Source organism: Protomyctophum parallelum (assembly GCF_964188405.1).
Source record: "Protomyctophum parallelum genome assembly, chromosome: 8".
Classification (NCBI taxonomy): Eukaryota; Metazoa; Chordata; class Actinopteri; order Myctophiformes; family Myctophidae; genus Protomyctophum; species Protomyctophum parallelum.
Window position 1 is genome coordinate 27,279,713 of NC_139703.1, and position 18,156 is coordinate 27,297,868.

General features: G+C 43.7%; 1 protein-coding gene across 6 annotated transcripts in view; it reads right to left on the minus strand.

Moving 5' to 3' along the window:
* The window catches only part of cadpsa (Ca2+-dependent activator protein for secretion a), a gene marked incomplete at its 5' end in the record, with an annotated part of 137,839 nt that overhangs the window by 55,051 nt on the left and 64,632 nt on the right, over positions 1-18,156 (minus strand). For 5 of the 6 annotated variants that reach the window (XM_083771338.1, XM_083771337.1, XM_083771334.1 and 2 more), the window contains 7 exons: positions 110-297; positions 859-995; positions 7,868-8,086; positions 8,861-8,969; positions 13,779-13,845; positions 17,673-17,812; positions 17,994-18,105. In XM_083771338.1, coding sequence (XP_083627464.1) covers positions 110-297; positions 859-995; positions 7,868-8,086; positions 8,861-8,969; positions 13,779-13,845; positions 17,673-17,812; positions 17,994-18,105 — 972 coding nt within the window. The remainder of the gene's footprint in view (positions 1-109; positions 298-858; positions 996-7,867; positions 8,087-8,860; positions 8,970-13,778; positions 13,846-17,672; positions 17,813-17,993; positions 18,106-18,156) is intronic. The other variant, XM_083771339.1, reaches the window with a different exon arrangement.

Below are 18,156 nucleotides of genomic sequence, written 5' to 3' on the forward strand. Positions count from 1 at the left end.
ACAGGACTTGTACGTGTTAACAGAGTACATCAACATTGCAGTACCGATACGTTTAATTAAGCAAAAACATTTGAGTACATTTTCCATCACAGCGGCGGCCTGCCTTTACCTGTTCCCGTGTACGTGTGAGGCACAGAAGGCGAAGCTGTAGTGCAGCAGAGTGGGGTCGATCATGGCGCCGTTCTCCGCTCGCTCCAGGAGGTCGCTGAGGTAGCACAGGTGTCTGTGGCAGCCTCTCACCCCGTTGCGAGCACAGTACTCGTCCATGACAAACACCTGACCGGGACTGAACCAGCCCTGAAAAGCACACGGTGAGCGGTACATTAGGTCTATTACGTGGTTGTGCGGTTGACCAACTTTTTATCTCGTGACCCAAACTATAGTGAAAATCGGGTATTTTCACTACTTCTTAAACATTTGTTTTCTTCTTTTTTTTAAGATTTTTTTTTTCGGCTTACGCCTTTTATTGGTTTTTTGAAGGGACAGACAGTAGGCTGACAGGAAACGGGAGAGAGATGGGGGAAGACATGCAGTAAAGGCCGTGTCGGGCTCGGGAGTCGAACCCGCGGCACACTGCGACTGGATTACCAGTCGGGTGCCCAGACGGTTACGCCACCGCCTGGGCCTAAACATTTGTTTTCTGATTTATGGAATTTCTTAGATTTTTGTTTCATTTCTTCATGAATTTACTCCAAAGTCTTTGCAACATTCCCCAAAAAGGGAATGTTTTTTTGAAAATGTTTTGAAATAATAATTAAAAATAAAAACCGTAAAACCGTGTCCGCGACCCACAAATGGGTCCTGACCCAGTGTTTGGGAAACAGTGGTCTATTGAAACATTTTTCAGGGTCTCCTCACCAGACAGGAGTAGGAGTCATTCAGCCTATGGTCCAAAGTGAGGCGCTGCACCAGCTCAAATAGAGAGCAGTGGTCAAAGTTACAGGGGTTCGCCGAAATGAACTCGTCCATGCCATGCTTCTGAGCCCGGTCAGCATCTGGGACCCCCGGAGCAGTCCAACGCACACGCGCACACACACACACACACACACACACACACACACACACACACACACACACACACACACACACACACACACACACACACACACACACACACACACACACACACACACACACACACACACACACACACACACACAGAGAGAGAGAATGACAGTCAGAAGCATTCCGAAGAATGAAATCCATATTTAACGCATTAGGGAAATAATATTCAATCAAAACATTCGTCATCTCATCTGACTTTGCGGGTTTTTTTGCCCCAAAATATGCATCCAGTCCCAAAGGACCCTTAGGATTGATCAACAGGACTTAAAGGGACATTTCACCTCTGGAAGAAACTGCAGCCACTCAATGTTAATAGTATTTGTAGTAAATACCGGTAAACAGTAGCACAATTTGAAATGTGCACCCTATGGCCAGAAAAATTATGAAGTCTGTGTGTTTGACTGGATCACGGGAATTCCTACAATGACCATAATGCTTTGGTGCACTGCCCCTCCTTGTGGAGAGGAGGGGAGGCTGCGTGGAGGCGTGACTTGTAGTCCAGGAAGGAAGTGAGACCACATTTTCATGACAATGAAATATTGGAAAAGGGGTGAAGTGGCCCTTTAAGAGTTGAGCGGGGCTGTATAAAAGCTTTTTCCTGCTGACGGTATTGCTCGGGTATAAACCTTTTAATTAGAGTTGTCAGTTTTGATTGAACAGGTCCTCTCGGGGCATGGAGGTACGAGAGGGTATGGGGGGGGGGGGGGGGTCTCACAGGCAGCTCTCAGGAGGTGAGTGGAGGTCTAAAGGTTAGTACCACTGGTTAGTTCTCACATGTGAGGGCTCAGGTAGACGTGAGTCATGTTGACATTCTGTTCATGCAGAACCTCGCCTAAAGGAAAAGTCAGCACTGGACCACACTGGTGCAAAAAAGGCTTACGACAAGGGCTTGATCTGACTGATCTACAGTGGTGGAATTTGTAACTACTGTAAGTATACATTTACGTAAGTAAATAAAGTACAATTTTGTACAGTACTTTGTATTTGTACTTTACTCGAGTAATGCCAATTTTCCAATATATTTTACTTCTACTCCACTACATCTCTGAGGGAAATATTGTGCTTCTACTCCACTACAATTATTTGAAAACTTTAGTTATTATTTACTTTATAGATTTGGGTTACAGTTAAGTAGGCTATTATTTCAAAACATACAGTAACCACTTCAGACCTTTTTACATGTCGCCCATTTGAAAAAGATTTTTTATACATTTGAAATCATGTAATGAGACATTCTGCATAATGAGTAGGCTACTTTTACTTTTAGTACTTTAGTACATTGTGATGCCAATACTTTTACTTGTTAACGGAGTATTTCTATGTTGCAGTATTGATACTTTTACTTAATTAAAACATTTGAGTACCATTTCCACCATTGCTGATTTAGAAATATAACATTTCCTACTACAGCCCATAATGTCCTTATACCACACACACTACACCCAAGCAAATCTATACAGCCACACGACACCTAAACCCATAACACCATCCCTTCATTCTCCTTTCCGACAGAGGTATCCTACTCTACAACACACTCCGTCCCACCAAAGAGCCTGTGGCCGCGGGACCCCCACAGTGGCCCTAATTAATCACCGCCCAGAACGTCCCATTGCAAGCCTGGGACGGGGCCCTGCTGTGGGGGGGGCACTCTGGCTAATCTTCTTTGTCCCCATAATTTGAGGCTTTGAATAAAATTTTACAACAACGTCTCTCTTGCTTTCCCAGTTAGCAGGCAGAGTTATAAGGCAAACAGGCCTAATCCTGACAACAGGGTGCTAGTTTTTGTCTCTCTGGTTGTACTCTTGCGTGGTATCGCTATAAATGCCGAATGGAGGTCTGGAGAAATTCTTTCAAACAACAGCTAGAATGAGCGAGCAGGACGCTGGGGCCCTTTGTTCACTTTGTATAGAGGCTATAGTTATGTTGTTTATAGACTACTTATATCCAGATGCTAGATATACTGTTGACTAATGTACATAGATGCTAGATATGTCGTTTACTTGTATAATAGTACTGTACAGCATAGAGTACAGCATCATTTGGGTCTGCATGTCCTGAGCTTTTCGGGAATGACTGGTCTAACCAGTCCTAACCAGATGCCCAGAATGTATGAACCAGATGTATGATTTAATGTCGCCTTATAAAAAATAAAATAAAACAACTCCACCTGTTAACCCCAGCGTCTCCGTGACATTGAATGATTGAGAGAGAGAGAGAGAGAATGAAATCTTGTGTGCTTACAGTCACTTCTCGCGACTGTATAAAGTACTATACCGTTAAATAAACAAATGAAAACGGTGGCTTATCAGGCAATACCAGAACTTTTGCTGCCAATGAGGGCATGTGAAAACGGTCTCTCCCATTGCCATTCCAGCAAGATATGCTAATTATTTTAGCTGGGAAAAGTTCTGGCTCTGTAGTGAAAACGTGTCTACAGATAGTCAAAGTAAGCTTAATCTGGCATGATGAAAGATCTAGTCCCCAAACCTTTTAGCCTGTGACCCAAAAGAGAAACTTGATTTCACCCCTGGACCCAAACTAGTGAAAATAGCAGAGTTCACAACGTGGTGGGACGCACCGCTCTGTGAACCCTAACCGTGGAATTTCTTAGATTTTCTTCGTGAAATTACTGAAAAATAACTTTGAATTAGTTTTTATTCCATGAAAGGTTTAGCTTTTAGGGATTTTTTTTAACATAGTTTGGGAACCAGTGATCTAGTCTATAGAACGCTATAGCAAATCAATCCTGGGATTCGTCAGCCGCCGACGTCCCTTCACCAGCAACGAGTGACGGCCCGACCGGCACCCCAGCTGTCAGTCAACAGGAACAAAGAGCAGTGGACTCTCGCCAACGGTGTCTCCCCCCCCCCCCCCCCCCCCCCCATGTCCAAGTCACCGCCCAAAAATCCATAAGGTGACCCCTTTGGTCTGTGTGGCTGCATGGTGGCCTGTCAGGTCCATTTGATTTGAGTGAGAGGGGAGTGGAGGCATGAGGCTTGGACAGTAACTTGCAGTGACATTAGTCACCCCTGTCTGTCTGGAGCTGGGCCGTGGAAGGAGAGTTCCTTCCTGACAATGATTGACGGCTGCTACTCCTTTATAGATCCAAACCCAGCTATAGCGGCGAGCGGGAGGAGAGAGGGGAGTCAGAGGAGGGCAGCGGGCGGCGCTGGTGGTCAAAAAGCATTTGGGGCTATTTAGCATGCGGCTTGTTGTTGGTTTGTTTTTTTTTGTGCCTTTTTCTTCCGACGGACTGGCCATCAAACATGTACACTTTGTACAGCGCCAGCACAGCTGCAACAACCACAGCTGTCCACACATAGCGGACACGCATGCATGCACGCACGCACGCACGCACGCACGCACGCGCACACACACACACACACACACACACACACACACACACACACACACAGGTAACACAATGTATGCATTAACAAATCATATTATTACATATTTAATGTGTGCTTATAGTAAGCACAACAGACTTTAAGTGTCTAATTTGAGATACGGTACATTTTATCTATGAAGCGCCTTTCAAAATAAGAGTTACAAGGTGTGTTATAGCCAAGTGTACTTCTCCGTAGACGGGGGGGGATATCCACAGCCTCTTATACTGAAAAGGGAGGCATATAGAGATATACACCCTCCACTATGAATGAGGGCCAATATTGGATAATTGGAATTGGTAAATGACCAAATTGACCATGGGGTGATTACCGATTATGATGTTAAGTGGACAGATGGGTGGTGAGATTTAAGTGGGCCCTGATCCACTTAAGTATAGTTTTGATGTGAAACACTCGCCACGTGTTGTCTAGTTGTCACGCACACGTGCGTATAGGGGACCTCAAAGCTTGTGGAGCAGCAAGCTGTTGCAGGCTTTCTCCTTTTGATCTAGTATAACTTTGTTGGACACACAGCGCTAAAATGGATGTGCGTGACATTCTTATGACTATAGTGAACGACGATAGTTACTGCATGTCAGTGGTTCCCAAAGTGGGGTCCGGGGAACCCCAGGGGTCCTTGAGGGAGTTCCAGGGGGTCCTCATGCAGCTAAATGATAATTTGGAACCAAATGGATCCTTATGGGTCTGTAACTCCGAGAGTGTACAAAAGGAATCAAATGGGTCCATTTGGTTCCATTTGTACACTCTCAGAGTTAAATTAACTTTATAATATAAATTCGGGTCCCAGAGATAAATGCTATTAAATGGGGGTCTGTAGACTAATATTCATGACAAACTGGGGGTCCTTGAAATTAAACGGTTTGAGGATCACTGCTACATCTTCTCTTATGGGGTCCCTGGCATATCTCTTCAAAAGGGGGGTCTAGAATTTGGGGGTCCTTGACATGAAAAGTTTTGGGGAACCACTGCTTATATGTACACGACAAGAGCAGCATGGATGTTTCGAAGTGAAGAAAGACAGCAGGAGATAGAAGTGGTGGTGAACAAGTGTTGCGCCAGTGCTATACACCATGATGTGTGACTGACTGTGGCATCAGAGTGGAACACCACAGTAGAATAACCTTTAACAGAGGTTATTGTCAGAGTGGTGGCCACAGACACAGACCAGGAAGTGGTGTCACATCACCACGCTTACCTCATCTTTAGCATTCATATTACTCTAAGTGCGTAATTGACAACATAATTTGCCATTAAAGCAAGCAACGAAAAACCAAGTAATAAAGAATAGGACATGAAACCCTCTCGAATGGAAATGGTAAGCTATGACCTTTTTTTTCTTTTTTTCTGTGGTGAACGAACTCACTGCAAAAAATTACTGACATCTAATAATTACTGACCGTTAATAATATTGACACAGTAAGCACAGTGAGCACCGTACTCAGTATCTGACTAACTGTCATTGTTCGGCAAAATATAATAATAATAATAAATAATAAAAGCTCAGTTTATTTTTGTTTTGCTATAATTCAATGTACCCCATTTGGTTTTGGGGGTCTTATTTGGCATGTTATATTATGCATTGCACCAATCCAGGTGTGAACTGCAAAGTAGTTATTTGGTAACATTTTGTCTGATTGCTTCCCAAAATAATTGTGCAGCAATCACACTGTATTATTCATGGCGCGGCACTTTTAACTTGGTAATTACCAGCTGCTGAGACACAGTGGGACTCCAGTGGTTGTGTCAAAAACAGCTTGTTCAAAAAATTCACTTTTGTCTGTAATGCAGACATGCTGGATTCGCACTGCCTATTGCCACTGGCAAATAGAAAAGTATTTTTAATTTGAGACATTCCCCTATGTATATTTGCGTGCGTGCGTGCGTGCGTGCGTGCTTGCATGTGCGTGCGTGCGTGCTTGCATGTGCGTGCACGTGCGTGAACATGAGTGGGCCTGTTTGTGAATTCTTCATGCAGGTGTTTTGGTCAAATCATCCACAGTTTCTCCCAATTATAGACACACTGGTAAAATGCAGTACAACTATTCCAAAATGACCAGAGCAGGGCAGGGGCTGAGCGGTCCTGTGAGCTGTGACACACGACATGACACATCTCCCATGGACAGGTGACGGCAATCAGAAGCCAGTTCGAACCAAATCGAACCAACAGAGAGACCAGAGCAGGTTATAGCATGCTTCCTAAAACTATGGAGGAGCGTGCCACTCCCTAAGGGTAGAGTAGTAACTAGTAGGCAAACGTAATGTAGCAAAGAAAGAAAGAAAGAAAGAAAGAAAGAAAGAAAGAAAGAAAGAAAGAAAGAAAGAAAGAAAGAAAGAGAGAAAGAAGGGGGAGGAAAGCACCTACCTTTCAGTCCAGCTACAAGACAGCAGAGTGGGGGGTGGGGGGAGTGAAGAAGATGAAGAGGAAGCAGAGAAGGAAGAAGTACAGAGACACATAAAGACACAGAGCAGCCACTGCACACTTCAACACTTAAGCGAGTCAACGACGCGGTGACATGAAGCACAGATAAGCAAAATCAGGTGGAAAGAGAGAGACACACAAAGAGGGAGGGATATGGAGAGAAAGAGATATAGAGAGAGTGAGGGGGAGTGAGAGAGGGGGGCGAATTCAATTGTACAATTCAATTGTTAACTAGAGGCCTGCATTCATCACCCCATTACATGCCACTAAGATGAGCTACATTACCAGCCATTAACTGCAGCTGGCTATGCTATTATTATCTCAGCAGGAATAAATAGCTGCTTTCCAGAGAAGAAAAAAAAACAATAATATAGACTTGCGGCAGCCTTGTGTAGCAGCAAAAAAAACATTTGATGGGCTCCACATGCATCACACTCTCCGATGTAACCCCAGGGTAAGGAACCAAAAGAGAGAATGCCGAAAAAGCAAGATATGGGAAAAAATAAATGCTTTCTTATATAGACAGGTAGACAGATAGACAGACAGGTAGACATATAGGCAGACAGGTAGACAAGTAGACAGGTAGACAGACAAATAGATAGATAGAAGTGAAAACCTACGATAATTAAAAGCATATTTTTTTCCAGTTTCAGTTTAGAGAGTCATTTTGTTTTTTTTGTTTTTTTTCGTTCTTTCTTTTTTGACTAACCTAAAGGAGTTGTGGGGCCGTTTTTAACACATTCATAATGACGTCTGTCAGAAGGGATTAAATGAACGCAACTCAACCAGTCATCCTATACTTCAACATTTTGCATGAATTCATTCTCCCCAGAGAACGAGACAAACCAGCTGAAATGGGTGAATAAATCACGTCGGTATTGTGAGTTGGACTCAAAGTCAATTGGAGCTTCCAAAAGCTGTCCGAAAGCTACACGAGACAAAATGCGGAAAAAGAAGTTGGAACAACACATACAGAACTGGGAGATGGGAGCGTCGAGCTGCACGGCCCCTGTGGTGCCCCCTCTGGAGTTGAGCTTCTGGACCTGGGTGGGGGGGATGGGCTTGTGGGACTGGCCGGTGGCCCGGTACATGGCCTGGACCCAGAGGATGCGGTCCTGCTCGTCGTCACTGGCAAAGATCACAGTGTCTCCCTCCTTCACGGCGTTGAAGAACGTCCGACCGCCATCTAGACCTGTGGTGTTGTGGAAAGGAAAGGGCCGTGTCACGGTACATACCGCTAACAGGAGCAGGCCTGAAAGCACGGTGCTGTTGACCTTCACACTGTGCACAGGTGCATGATGGGAAGTTGAATTTTTTTAGCAGCCATGTGGCGCTGTTGAGTTTCGCACTGTGCATGTGCACACCAGCATGATGGGAAGCTGAGTTTTTATCAGCCATTACATTCGTTGTTAAAAGTGTGAAATTACTCTATATTCTGATAGTAATCATTGCTATATTTCAGACCAATTTCATCCAATCAGAAGATAAACAAGTGATATTGGAAGTGAATAAACAAATAAATTAGCTGACAAAATTGGAACTGCAAACGCAGCTGATAAATGAATGGGTGAATGTAATGCACAATCTATGTAAAAGCGCCTTGGATAAAGGCACTATATAAATGCACCATTTACCATTTAAATGATCATTGTGGGCTTCTCTGTCATGATTAGTTGTAATGTTTAAACGACCTAAACATAATATACAGTGTATTTTCTGCTTACAAAATAGCTAGAGAGATGAGGAGAACCCCGTTACCAAACAAACATTGTATTGCAATGATTAGTGGAATATATAAAGTAACAATTTAACAAAAAAATTTTTTTGTTTCTAACCCAAAAAATATCAATGACAGTACCTTTAATTACAATAAACAAAACATTTACAAAGTTTAAAATGTACTGTAGGCTTACTAATGTTAGCTGGTTGGCATGTTAAGTAATTGGCTGTGCCTGTCAGGTGTTACCTGGCTGAGGGTCGGTATAGTCCACAGTGTATCCATCCAATTGGAGGAGTTCCACAGGCTCCGCCTTCTTCTCTCTGTAGCTGCACATGGCGAAGGTATACTGGCTGACCTGAAGAAAAGCACACAGCCTTATCACACACGTTTCAAATGTAGTGTCCAACACCTGCCATCTCATTAAGAAACTAATTGATAGATGCAGCGCTAGTCTTTAACTAAAAGATCTACCGTATGTAAGCTACCAACTACGGGAACAAAACGTATTCTAACGTGAGATTACAATTATAGGTATATGCATACCGTATGCATGTGTAGGCTACATAATGAGCATGGAAATTACACAATGGAAGGAAATCTATGCCATGCACATTAAGTACTACTTTGTGTGCTCAATGAAGACATTCAGAGCCCTATTTTTGTCAGTGCCTTAACCCAATTTTATCCCTAAACTTCTTTGCCTTTTTTTTTTTACTATTTTGAAAAACATTTTTGAATACTTCAAATCGCCGATCTACAAACTCACAACGTGTCGACGTATATCGGCCAGTTGAACAATTTGAAAATGTTTTTCAAAATAGTATAAAAGATAATCTGTGAGTGTGTCTGTGTGTATGTGTAGTAGCCTACACGCACTTGTGTGTTTAAAAAGGCAGCATTAGAAAAGAGTATGCGACAGCTGTGTTACCCTCTCATTGCATGTGCGAGCGTACGTACACGCATGTGTGCGTGCGTGTGTGCGTGCGTGCGTGCGTGCGTGTAAATGATAATCACATTATAATAAGCTGAATGAAGTGTCTGGATTGGGGGGGGGGGGGGGGGGGGGGGGGGGCGGGGGGTAAACTATGAGAGTTAGTAGTGATGATAAAAGTGGTGTTAATGGGTGTTCATGACCAGCAATAATGAGCGACTACACGGCATGTCCATGTCTTTATGCACGCAGGCCCTCATGTCAGCTCTAATAGGAATGAAAGGACCAATCAACAAAGAGGGAGGAGGGGCTGAGCACACATAGCAGCTGGGGGAAATGAGTGTCTGTCTGTCTGTCTGTCTGTCTGTCTGTCTGTCTGTCTGTCTGTCTGTCTGTATGTCTGTCTGTATGTCTGTCTGTATGTCTGTCTGTCTGCTGATGAGACCTGGGGCCGACTAGGGGACAGAGGGCCCCGCGGGACCCCTGCAGAACCCAACAACTCTTGGGTGGCCTATTGGCCTCCAGGACGTCACACAGGCTCATCAGAGTCTTAACTACCCACTCCACCCCCCACCCTTTTCCTAATTGTAAGCCCAACTCCCCAAATCTATTTTAAGTATAGCAACACACAGACGCGCGCACACACACACACACACACACACACACACACACACACACACGCCCCAAGTCTCCACTCATAGTTGTCGTCGTGCGTAGGCAGCCCATTGGATCATACATGTCAACATCACCGGCGCTTCATGTAAGATAAGGTTTTTTGGTATGAAAATGATACAGTATAATATAAACGTGTATCGATAATAACTACAGAAGTGGGCTGAAGCTGAAGTAAGGGGAATGTCGTGAACTCATTGATTACACCCTCCAATCATAGAGGCATGTTGAAGAAGACCATCGGACTCTGAAGTGTTCATTTATTTGCAACTCCCAACATAAATTTGTACCAAATGGAGTTTACCGTATGTATACTGGCAGAATCAGAACAGAGGCCAGATAAGGTGACATGTGGCTTTTGAGAACTACACGGTGGATTGATCGATCAGTCGGTAGACAGATAGGCAGATACATAGATAGATAGATAGACAGACAGACGTGTAGCCAGATAGACAGTTAAGTAGACGGACTGAGGGGGGGCAGAAAGCGAGGCTAGTGTCGTTCTACAGATGTTGCCTGCGGACCGCTCAGTGATTAGACATCACTTTGCATCATAAACACAGGCTTTAGCCTTCCAATCTGTTCTCTAACCCAGCAGAGCAGAGGGGACACGCCGGGCCAGCACCAAGCACTTCTGGGAGGAGGAGGAGGAGGAGGAGGAGGAGGAGGAGGAGGCGAGGAAGAATGTAAGAGGACGAGAGAAGAGAGAGGGCAAGAAACAAGAGATGTAACGATGACATTGACAATGCCTGTCAGTATAGCCTATGCCGTATATATGGGTGAAGTCCAATAAAAAACATTTCTGAATACAACAAATATTTGTGTAATGTCGGCAACACAAAAGCCATTCACAAAGTGAAGTGACAATCTGCGGGAGAGCACCAGGGGTCCAAATGGACCCTTACAGTGACAGTCTGTGACCGTCAGAGTTTAAACACTGAGGATTTTACAGTGTAGATTGGGGTCCCAGAGATAAAGATAGAGAGAAAATCAAATGGGGGTCCGTGCTCTAATGGCATCAAAAAAAGGGGGAAAAATCGTTGAGAATGACCGGCAATGACGGCATTTACCGCCGTCATTGCGTTATCGCCGTGGGCGAAAAGGAACTCATAGCTTGCCAGCCGTTGAAAGTGGTTAGTTTGAAAGTGGTTTCTAGCCGGAAAGTCAGGAGTCAGGAAGTGAAAGTCCGCTATGTAACATGTCCCGCGATTGTCATTTAATTCACCCAAAACCTACTCTTGTAACCGAGCATCATATCGCTTAGAGAAATGAGCCGCAAATCAAGCTCGTTTTTGTTCCAAAAAGAAGAATCCGAGATATTACGATTCTAAAAACTGCATCCCCATATAGACAGCATGAGCCAGCAGAATTTCCATTTCATTTTTATTAATTTTTTGTCGTTTTTTTTAATCAATTGATATTAAAAAAGGCATGAAAAGGCGACATCGGCGCCCTGGGACTTCGGACCAGTAGGCGTCAAAAGGCGCAATTGGCGCCGAATGAGTTTAAATAACACAGATTATTCCTGACCTGTCAGAGTTATATTCATAAACCAGCGTTGGGTTCCAACTCCAAGTCACACTGCCCTAATCTGTTTCCCTGAGTAGGCGACCAGGCCTTCGGCGGCGTGGCCTCGTGAAGTGACGTCCAAAGCTCAAGTGTGTCACACACACAGGCTGTGTGTGAGCGGAGGGTGTGAGAAATGCAATACAAGTTTCCGATATAGGATGAGAAGTGTTGGACATTCAAAAAACCGTGAAATGCCCATTTTCCCCAGCTGTTATTGCTCTGGAGAAATGTTTGTCTGGGATCCTCAGGGGATGTGTTTTTTATGTGCTTGCTCTGGCGCAACACGCCTGAAAATGATCAGCTGAGCTGTGTGGGCGAGTCCAAAGACAACTTCAAGCAAGATATTTGCTCTTATTTGATTAAATGTTTCATGGCGTGGCTCTACAGAAGGCTATAGCCGCCTGTGAGTGTCTGCCTGTGTGTCTGTGTCCAAAACAAAAGCAATATACAGTATCGCATACTGCTAGTTAGAGTGATCAGCACTTGTTCACTTTTTCCACATACATTATGTTTAATACTTTGAAACCATGCCAAACGTTTGAGTCAGACATCAGATCCACATTGAATCCAAGCCATTCCGAAAGTGGATCCTAAGATCCACATGATTACATCTTTTATGTCTACAAATAGGAGCAAATCTAAGAATAATTGGTTTGATGTAATGGGTGTTGATCTCAAGTGCAGTTAGGTGAAAGTGTGATATGATGGAGACAGATGTTGTATACAGTATAGTCGATACTTACACGAGACTTGATATAAGCAAAACAAAAAGTGAAAAGGGAAAGAAAAGAAAGAAAGAAAGGAAAAAGGATGTAGAGAAATTACACACAGACATGCATGGTAAATAAGATTAACTTAGAAAAGAAATTATAACATGCAACAATAATCAGAATGTATCGTTCATTCATAATGGTGAATAGCAAGCATGCGGTTCTAACAATCTAACAAGCATACGCATACACAACAAATATTACAAATGCACAGGCACGCACGTGCGCAAACGCAAACGCAAACGCACACACACACACACACACACACACACACACACACACACACACACACACACACACACACACACACACACAAACAGACCTGCACTCAAGCCACCCCCTAACACACACGCACGCACTATTGACCGGTATTTGTCACTTGCTATATGTATAGCTGGGAGCGAGTGTGAGGCTTGAAGTTGGCGGCGCTCAGGCATTCCTGTAGCTGCGAGTGCTAAGCCAGCTAGTGTTCACTCGGCTTTGTCAATCGACTGTCAACTTGTAGCTCTGAGACATATCCTGTCCAACACATAAGCGACAGCCAGCCGCCCTCATACACTTCCCCGACGCACAGCCACCAGGAAATGGCCGCTATATCCCCGTCCTCCTGAGAAAAAGCCTGCTTGGGCTCTCCATCATTCCTCTGACAGCTTGGTTGCACATCTCTGCCTCGCTCCTCACACGCACAATATTATGTGTGTGTGGTGGAAATATTAGCCGTAAAACCCCACCAGTTGATGGGAGAATGTGCATGACATTGGATAGCTGCCCAGTTTAGTGGAGTAATATGGCATTTTATGTTGCCGTTATTAAAGTCAATGTGGAGCAACTTGGACACTCAAGCATGAAGGAAGCATGATTTAAGTCCGTTGCTCTCCCCAGGTTGGCGGAGGGTGTGTAGAGCCCAGGATCACAATAGATGATTGACACAGGGGTGAAAAATGGATTACAAAATCGTGGGATAAAAAAAAAATCAATGTGGCTGTGAATGATGCACTCATATAAGGCAACCGGCCCTAGGCGACAGTAGACTAAAGCTAATTCTAAAAGTGCCTCCAATTTCCTGTATAGCTATAGGATGTTTAATTATTATACACATTCACACAAACAAGGCACTTTCTTAAACTTGTTGTATGTTTAGCCTATCGAATGTAAATTGTCTCATGTTTGCTTTTTTTTTGTAATGATACATATTCAGTGTCAACACATTTACATCACTTACCTGAACAAGCACAAAGAAACGCTTCTTCCATCTCTTCCATACGTTTTTCCCAATAGCCCATAGGTACCTGTGTAATAAGAAATTCAGACTTAGAACCTAATTGCTCAAGAAATACCATGTCGTAGGTCATAGTATCTAGCAATATTGTTAAAACAAACTATAGAAAATATGTTCATTTATAGTTGCAGGCTTCTGTGATTGATGTCCTTCAGGTTAGATTTGGTGTTAAAAACAGTTATGAAGGGAGAAAGTGAGTCGTGCAACTTTGCCAAGGATCTGCTGCCCTCTCCTGTTTGAATCACATTACTGCAGCCAGGCATGAACTTATTTCACAAGCTCTTAATTCTTAACACTTCCAGTCACTGTAAATGCACCCTGTTCTGGCAACAAAAAAAAGGGACGCCCCCTTCATCAACACATGCATGATTTCCACTATTCCCACCAATCTACAAACTGTTAATAACAGTTAACAGTTAACTGTTAACAACTTGTCGCTCTGCGACAAGTTGTGAGCTTGTAGATCTGCTATTTTTGGAGCACGACACATGCACACAACCAAGCATAATGACTTGTCTTTTAGTTCTACTGGATCTCTTCTCCTCTATTCCCTCTTTAAAATGTTAGTCCAGTTTGTATTGACGAAATTGACAATATTTTCAGTCTTAGTTTTAGTCATCATAATAGCTTAGTTTTTATTTTGTTTTCGTCACAGAAAAAAGGTAGCTGACCGTAATTTTTCTTCATAGTTTGTTGATGAAATTAACACAGGTGCCTTGCATGGTTTCCTCTGCCATTGGTGTGTGAATAGGTGAATGTGAAATACATTGCAAGTGCTTTTGGAGAAAGGCACTATTATATAGAAACGCTGCCCATTTACCGTAATCACACATTATGTTCTTAACATGAGCGCTATTCAAATGGTACTGAAACATTTAACCCAGATTTGACATGTTTTCTGTAATGCTTGGGGTGTTTTATTGTAACAGCCCATTTTCAATTGTTTATATCAGTGCAATTATATCCAATGAGCAAAACAAAAAAACTATGGCAAGCAGAAAAAAATATTACACAATATTACACTGCCTTTTGAACTTATGGACCTACAGTAAGGCATAGCTCTCGATCTGATTATTGTGAGTGACTGCGTCAGAATCAGAATACCTTAAGGCTTATATAATATACCTTTTCACAGTGGCACTTTTGATGAGTAAACACAGTTGAATGTAGGCCTGTTAACATTAATTAAGTGGCTGTACACTACTGAGCTAGACATGATGATGACATACGAAAGAAGACTAGGACCCTGACCTTTACCCTGTCTACACCAAACTCTTGATATCTTGATATAATTGATTTAATTAGTTTCTTTAGTTTAAATAGTGTCTTCTTTTGTTTTCTCGTTGTGCACGATAAACTGCACTGTAACCTTTCCCAGAAAAAAAACACTCGTCAGATGAGGCTCCTTGACTCTTTTTCTTTGATTCTTTTGCTACATGCCGTATATGAAAGCAGAGCGGGGAAAGGAGAGGGCAAGGAGGACAGTGTTGTAAAAGAACATCTGAGAGTGGAGGACCTCCTAATCTCCCAGGCTAGCTAGAGGTATACAACCTAGCATGCGTGCCTTTCCTCCATCCTTCCCCCCCTCCTTGAGGCCCTCCTAGGGCTGCGTGCTGCCTGTCGTCCTGAATAAAAGCGTCTGGGTCGGGACAGCAGATGAGGGTTCTTCTGCCCAGAGCCTGACTGACAGGCTGCCAGGCAGAGAGAGAGGCTGGCATGAGGAGCATAAGGAGCCCATATATACAGTGCAGCCTGGTGGCGCGTCCTCTTTGAGCCCCTCCCTGAATAGTAGGCATATGGAAGAGAGTGACGGAGAAAGGCGGCCTCACAGCTATAAGACAGCAATGCTGTCGCTGTGTGTGCCCACACACACACTGTGCGTGTGTGTGTGTGTGTGTGTGTGTGTGTGTGTGTGTGTGTGTGTGTGTGTGTGTGTGTGTGTGTGTGTGTGTGTGTGTGTATTGCATGTGTAAGACAGTTCCTGACATCCCAGAGCTGGCGGTGCGTGTCACATCACTGTTGCTCCTTGGCGATTAGATTAATTAGGAATCATTATGTGCCATGTGATCTGGGATGAGAAGAGGAGCCAGATGAAGTCACTTAGTGTTTCCACCCGCCACCAAGTTCACTCGCAGTTATTGGACTCGATACTGATATGGGCTGTTGGCGCTCCATCTGTGTCCGGGGCCAATAATGTGAAGTTGAAGCCTTGGCTCATCATTGGAAAGTGTACGCTGGTGTCAAAGATCCTGCATTAATATAGCATTATGCATGAAGTAATGTATTTGGGGTGAACGTGATCAACCATATAGCCCAAGAGTGGCCTACCAACAGTGGTGTAATGGTGATTTAATTTTTTCTTTGGGGGAAATGGTATTTTATGGTTTCTTTTTTGCAAAGAAACCATCTTCTAAATCACAGCAGCTTGTGAGTTGTTGTATTTTATCGTTGAGTTAATTGTATTTTAAAACAATATAGTGCGCATAGTGCATGATTGCTGATTATTTTGTATTTATTTTTGTCTTATATTCTTTAGTCTGACAAATGTACTTAATGTATTTGATGTTGATGAAATAGCAAAGTTGTTTGGTGACCACTAGAGGGCAACAAATTATTAACTTCGTTCTAGGCCTCTAGGGGATATTATTATCAAGTGTTATGGATTCTTAATATTGGCAGCTGGCCCAGGCCGTGGCGTAACGGTCTGGGCACCTGACTGGTAATCCAGTCGCAGTGTGCCGCGGGTTCGACTCCCGAGCCCGACACGGCCTTTACTGCATGTCATCCCCCCATCTCTCTCCCGTTTCCTGTCAGCCTACTGTCTGTCCCTTCAAAAATAAATAAAAGGCGTAAGCCGCAAAAAAAAAATATATAAAAAAAAAATATATATATTGGCAGCTTGCATTGTAGATTGTTGCTTTGCTTAAGAGCATCAACCGTACGTGCCAGAAAATGCAAACACTTCTAACAGATCTGCTGGCAGCAGACTAGATATGCATATACAAGAGCTTTGAAGCTTAGTAAAAACCTTGTTGAAACGATGTAAGCTTAATTTGTTAACCTTGCTCATGGCTGAACTATTTTATTTAGCATACTTAATTACTCACATACTGCCATGTCCATCATTGTCTGTTGCTGGCCATTGATCAGCCCTATTGGAGCGTGTCCAAATATACATATTTTGGTGAGTGAAACAGTGAAAGTATATTTATCACAATATGCTGGCCATCCATATGTTTAGTATATGTTGGGTGCGTTCTGAAATGCGCACCGGGAATGTGGCCAGTTTGTTGAGTGTGGTGGGCGGTGTCGTCACAGAGTGCGTTCAGTGTGCCTTATTTACGAACGACCACAGCTGTGACGCATTCACACCGGACAACCCCAGCTTCAGGGTAGGGTCGCTCAGTGCGGGCACTCTGCACACCCGGTGCGCAGCACACTGGATTTTCGAACGACAACGCACCGAGTGCACTGAATAAACGAACGACAAGAGAGCACACCAGTGCGTTCAGGGCGCATTTCCAAACGCACCCATACAGTGCATAAAATATATTTGTCCATCTTTTTATATTGTCCCCATCGGGTGGAAACCTCATGTGTCCAAAACTGTTACTTTTCTGGATTCAAATTAAAAAACAGCAATAGTAGCAAATCAACGAGCTCAAAACGCTGTTTATAACCGCCCCTTGGAAAATAAATCTTCCACACCGAGGTTCCAGACTAATATCTACACAGTGGCTAATATCTACAGAGTGATATTAGTCTGGCCGTGCCACAAAAACAGCAGCGAAGCGATATTGTGAAAGTCTGTGCGGGGAACACTATACGATCACTCACCCACAGTGCTTCATGTTCTGTGGCTTGTCCATGCGGATGGCCAGTTTGATCCTGAGGTCGCTGTCTGGGCAGCCTTTGGACACGGTCATCTTGTGAAGCTCTGACTGCTTGGGGCTGTTGGGGGTTGGGTGGAGCACCACCTGAGAGCATGTACACGCAATACACAAACATGAGCAAACAGGAGCATTTTGTACATAAAAAATTGAAAGGTGTACAGTAGGAATTTAAATATACATTACATAATGCGAATATATAATGAAGATTCACAATACTACCTATACGCACGCACGCACGCACGCACGCACACACACACACTCTTACCCGGCCTAACTCCTTGTCTTCCAGGGCCAGAACCCCAGTGCTCTCTGTGAACAGCTTCACTTTGACTGCAGGCAGTGGCTGGGTGGTGGTGAAGTCTCCCTGGGTACCCCAGCTACACACACACACACACACACACACACACACACACGTATAATGGTCAAAA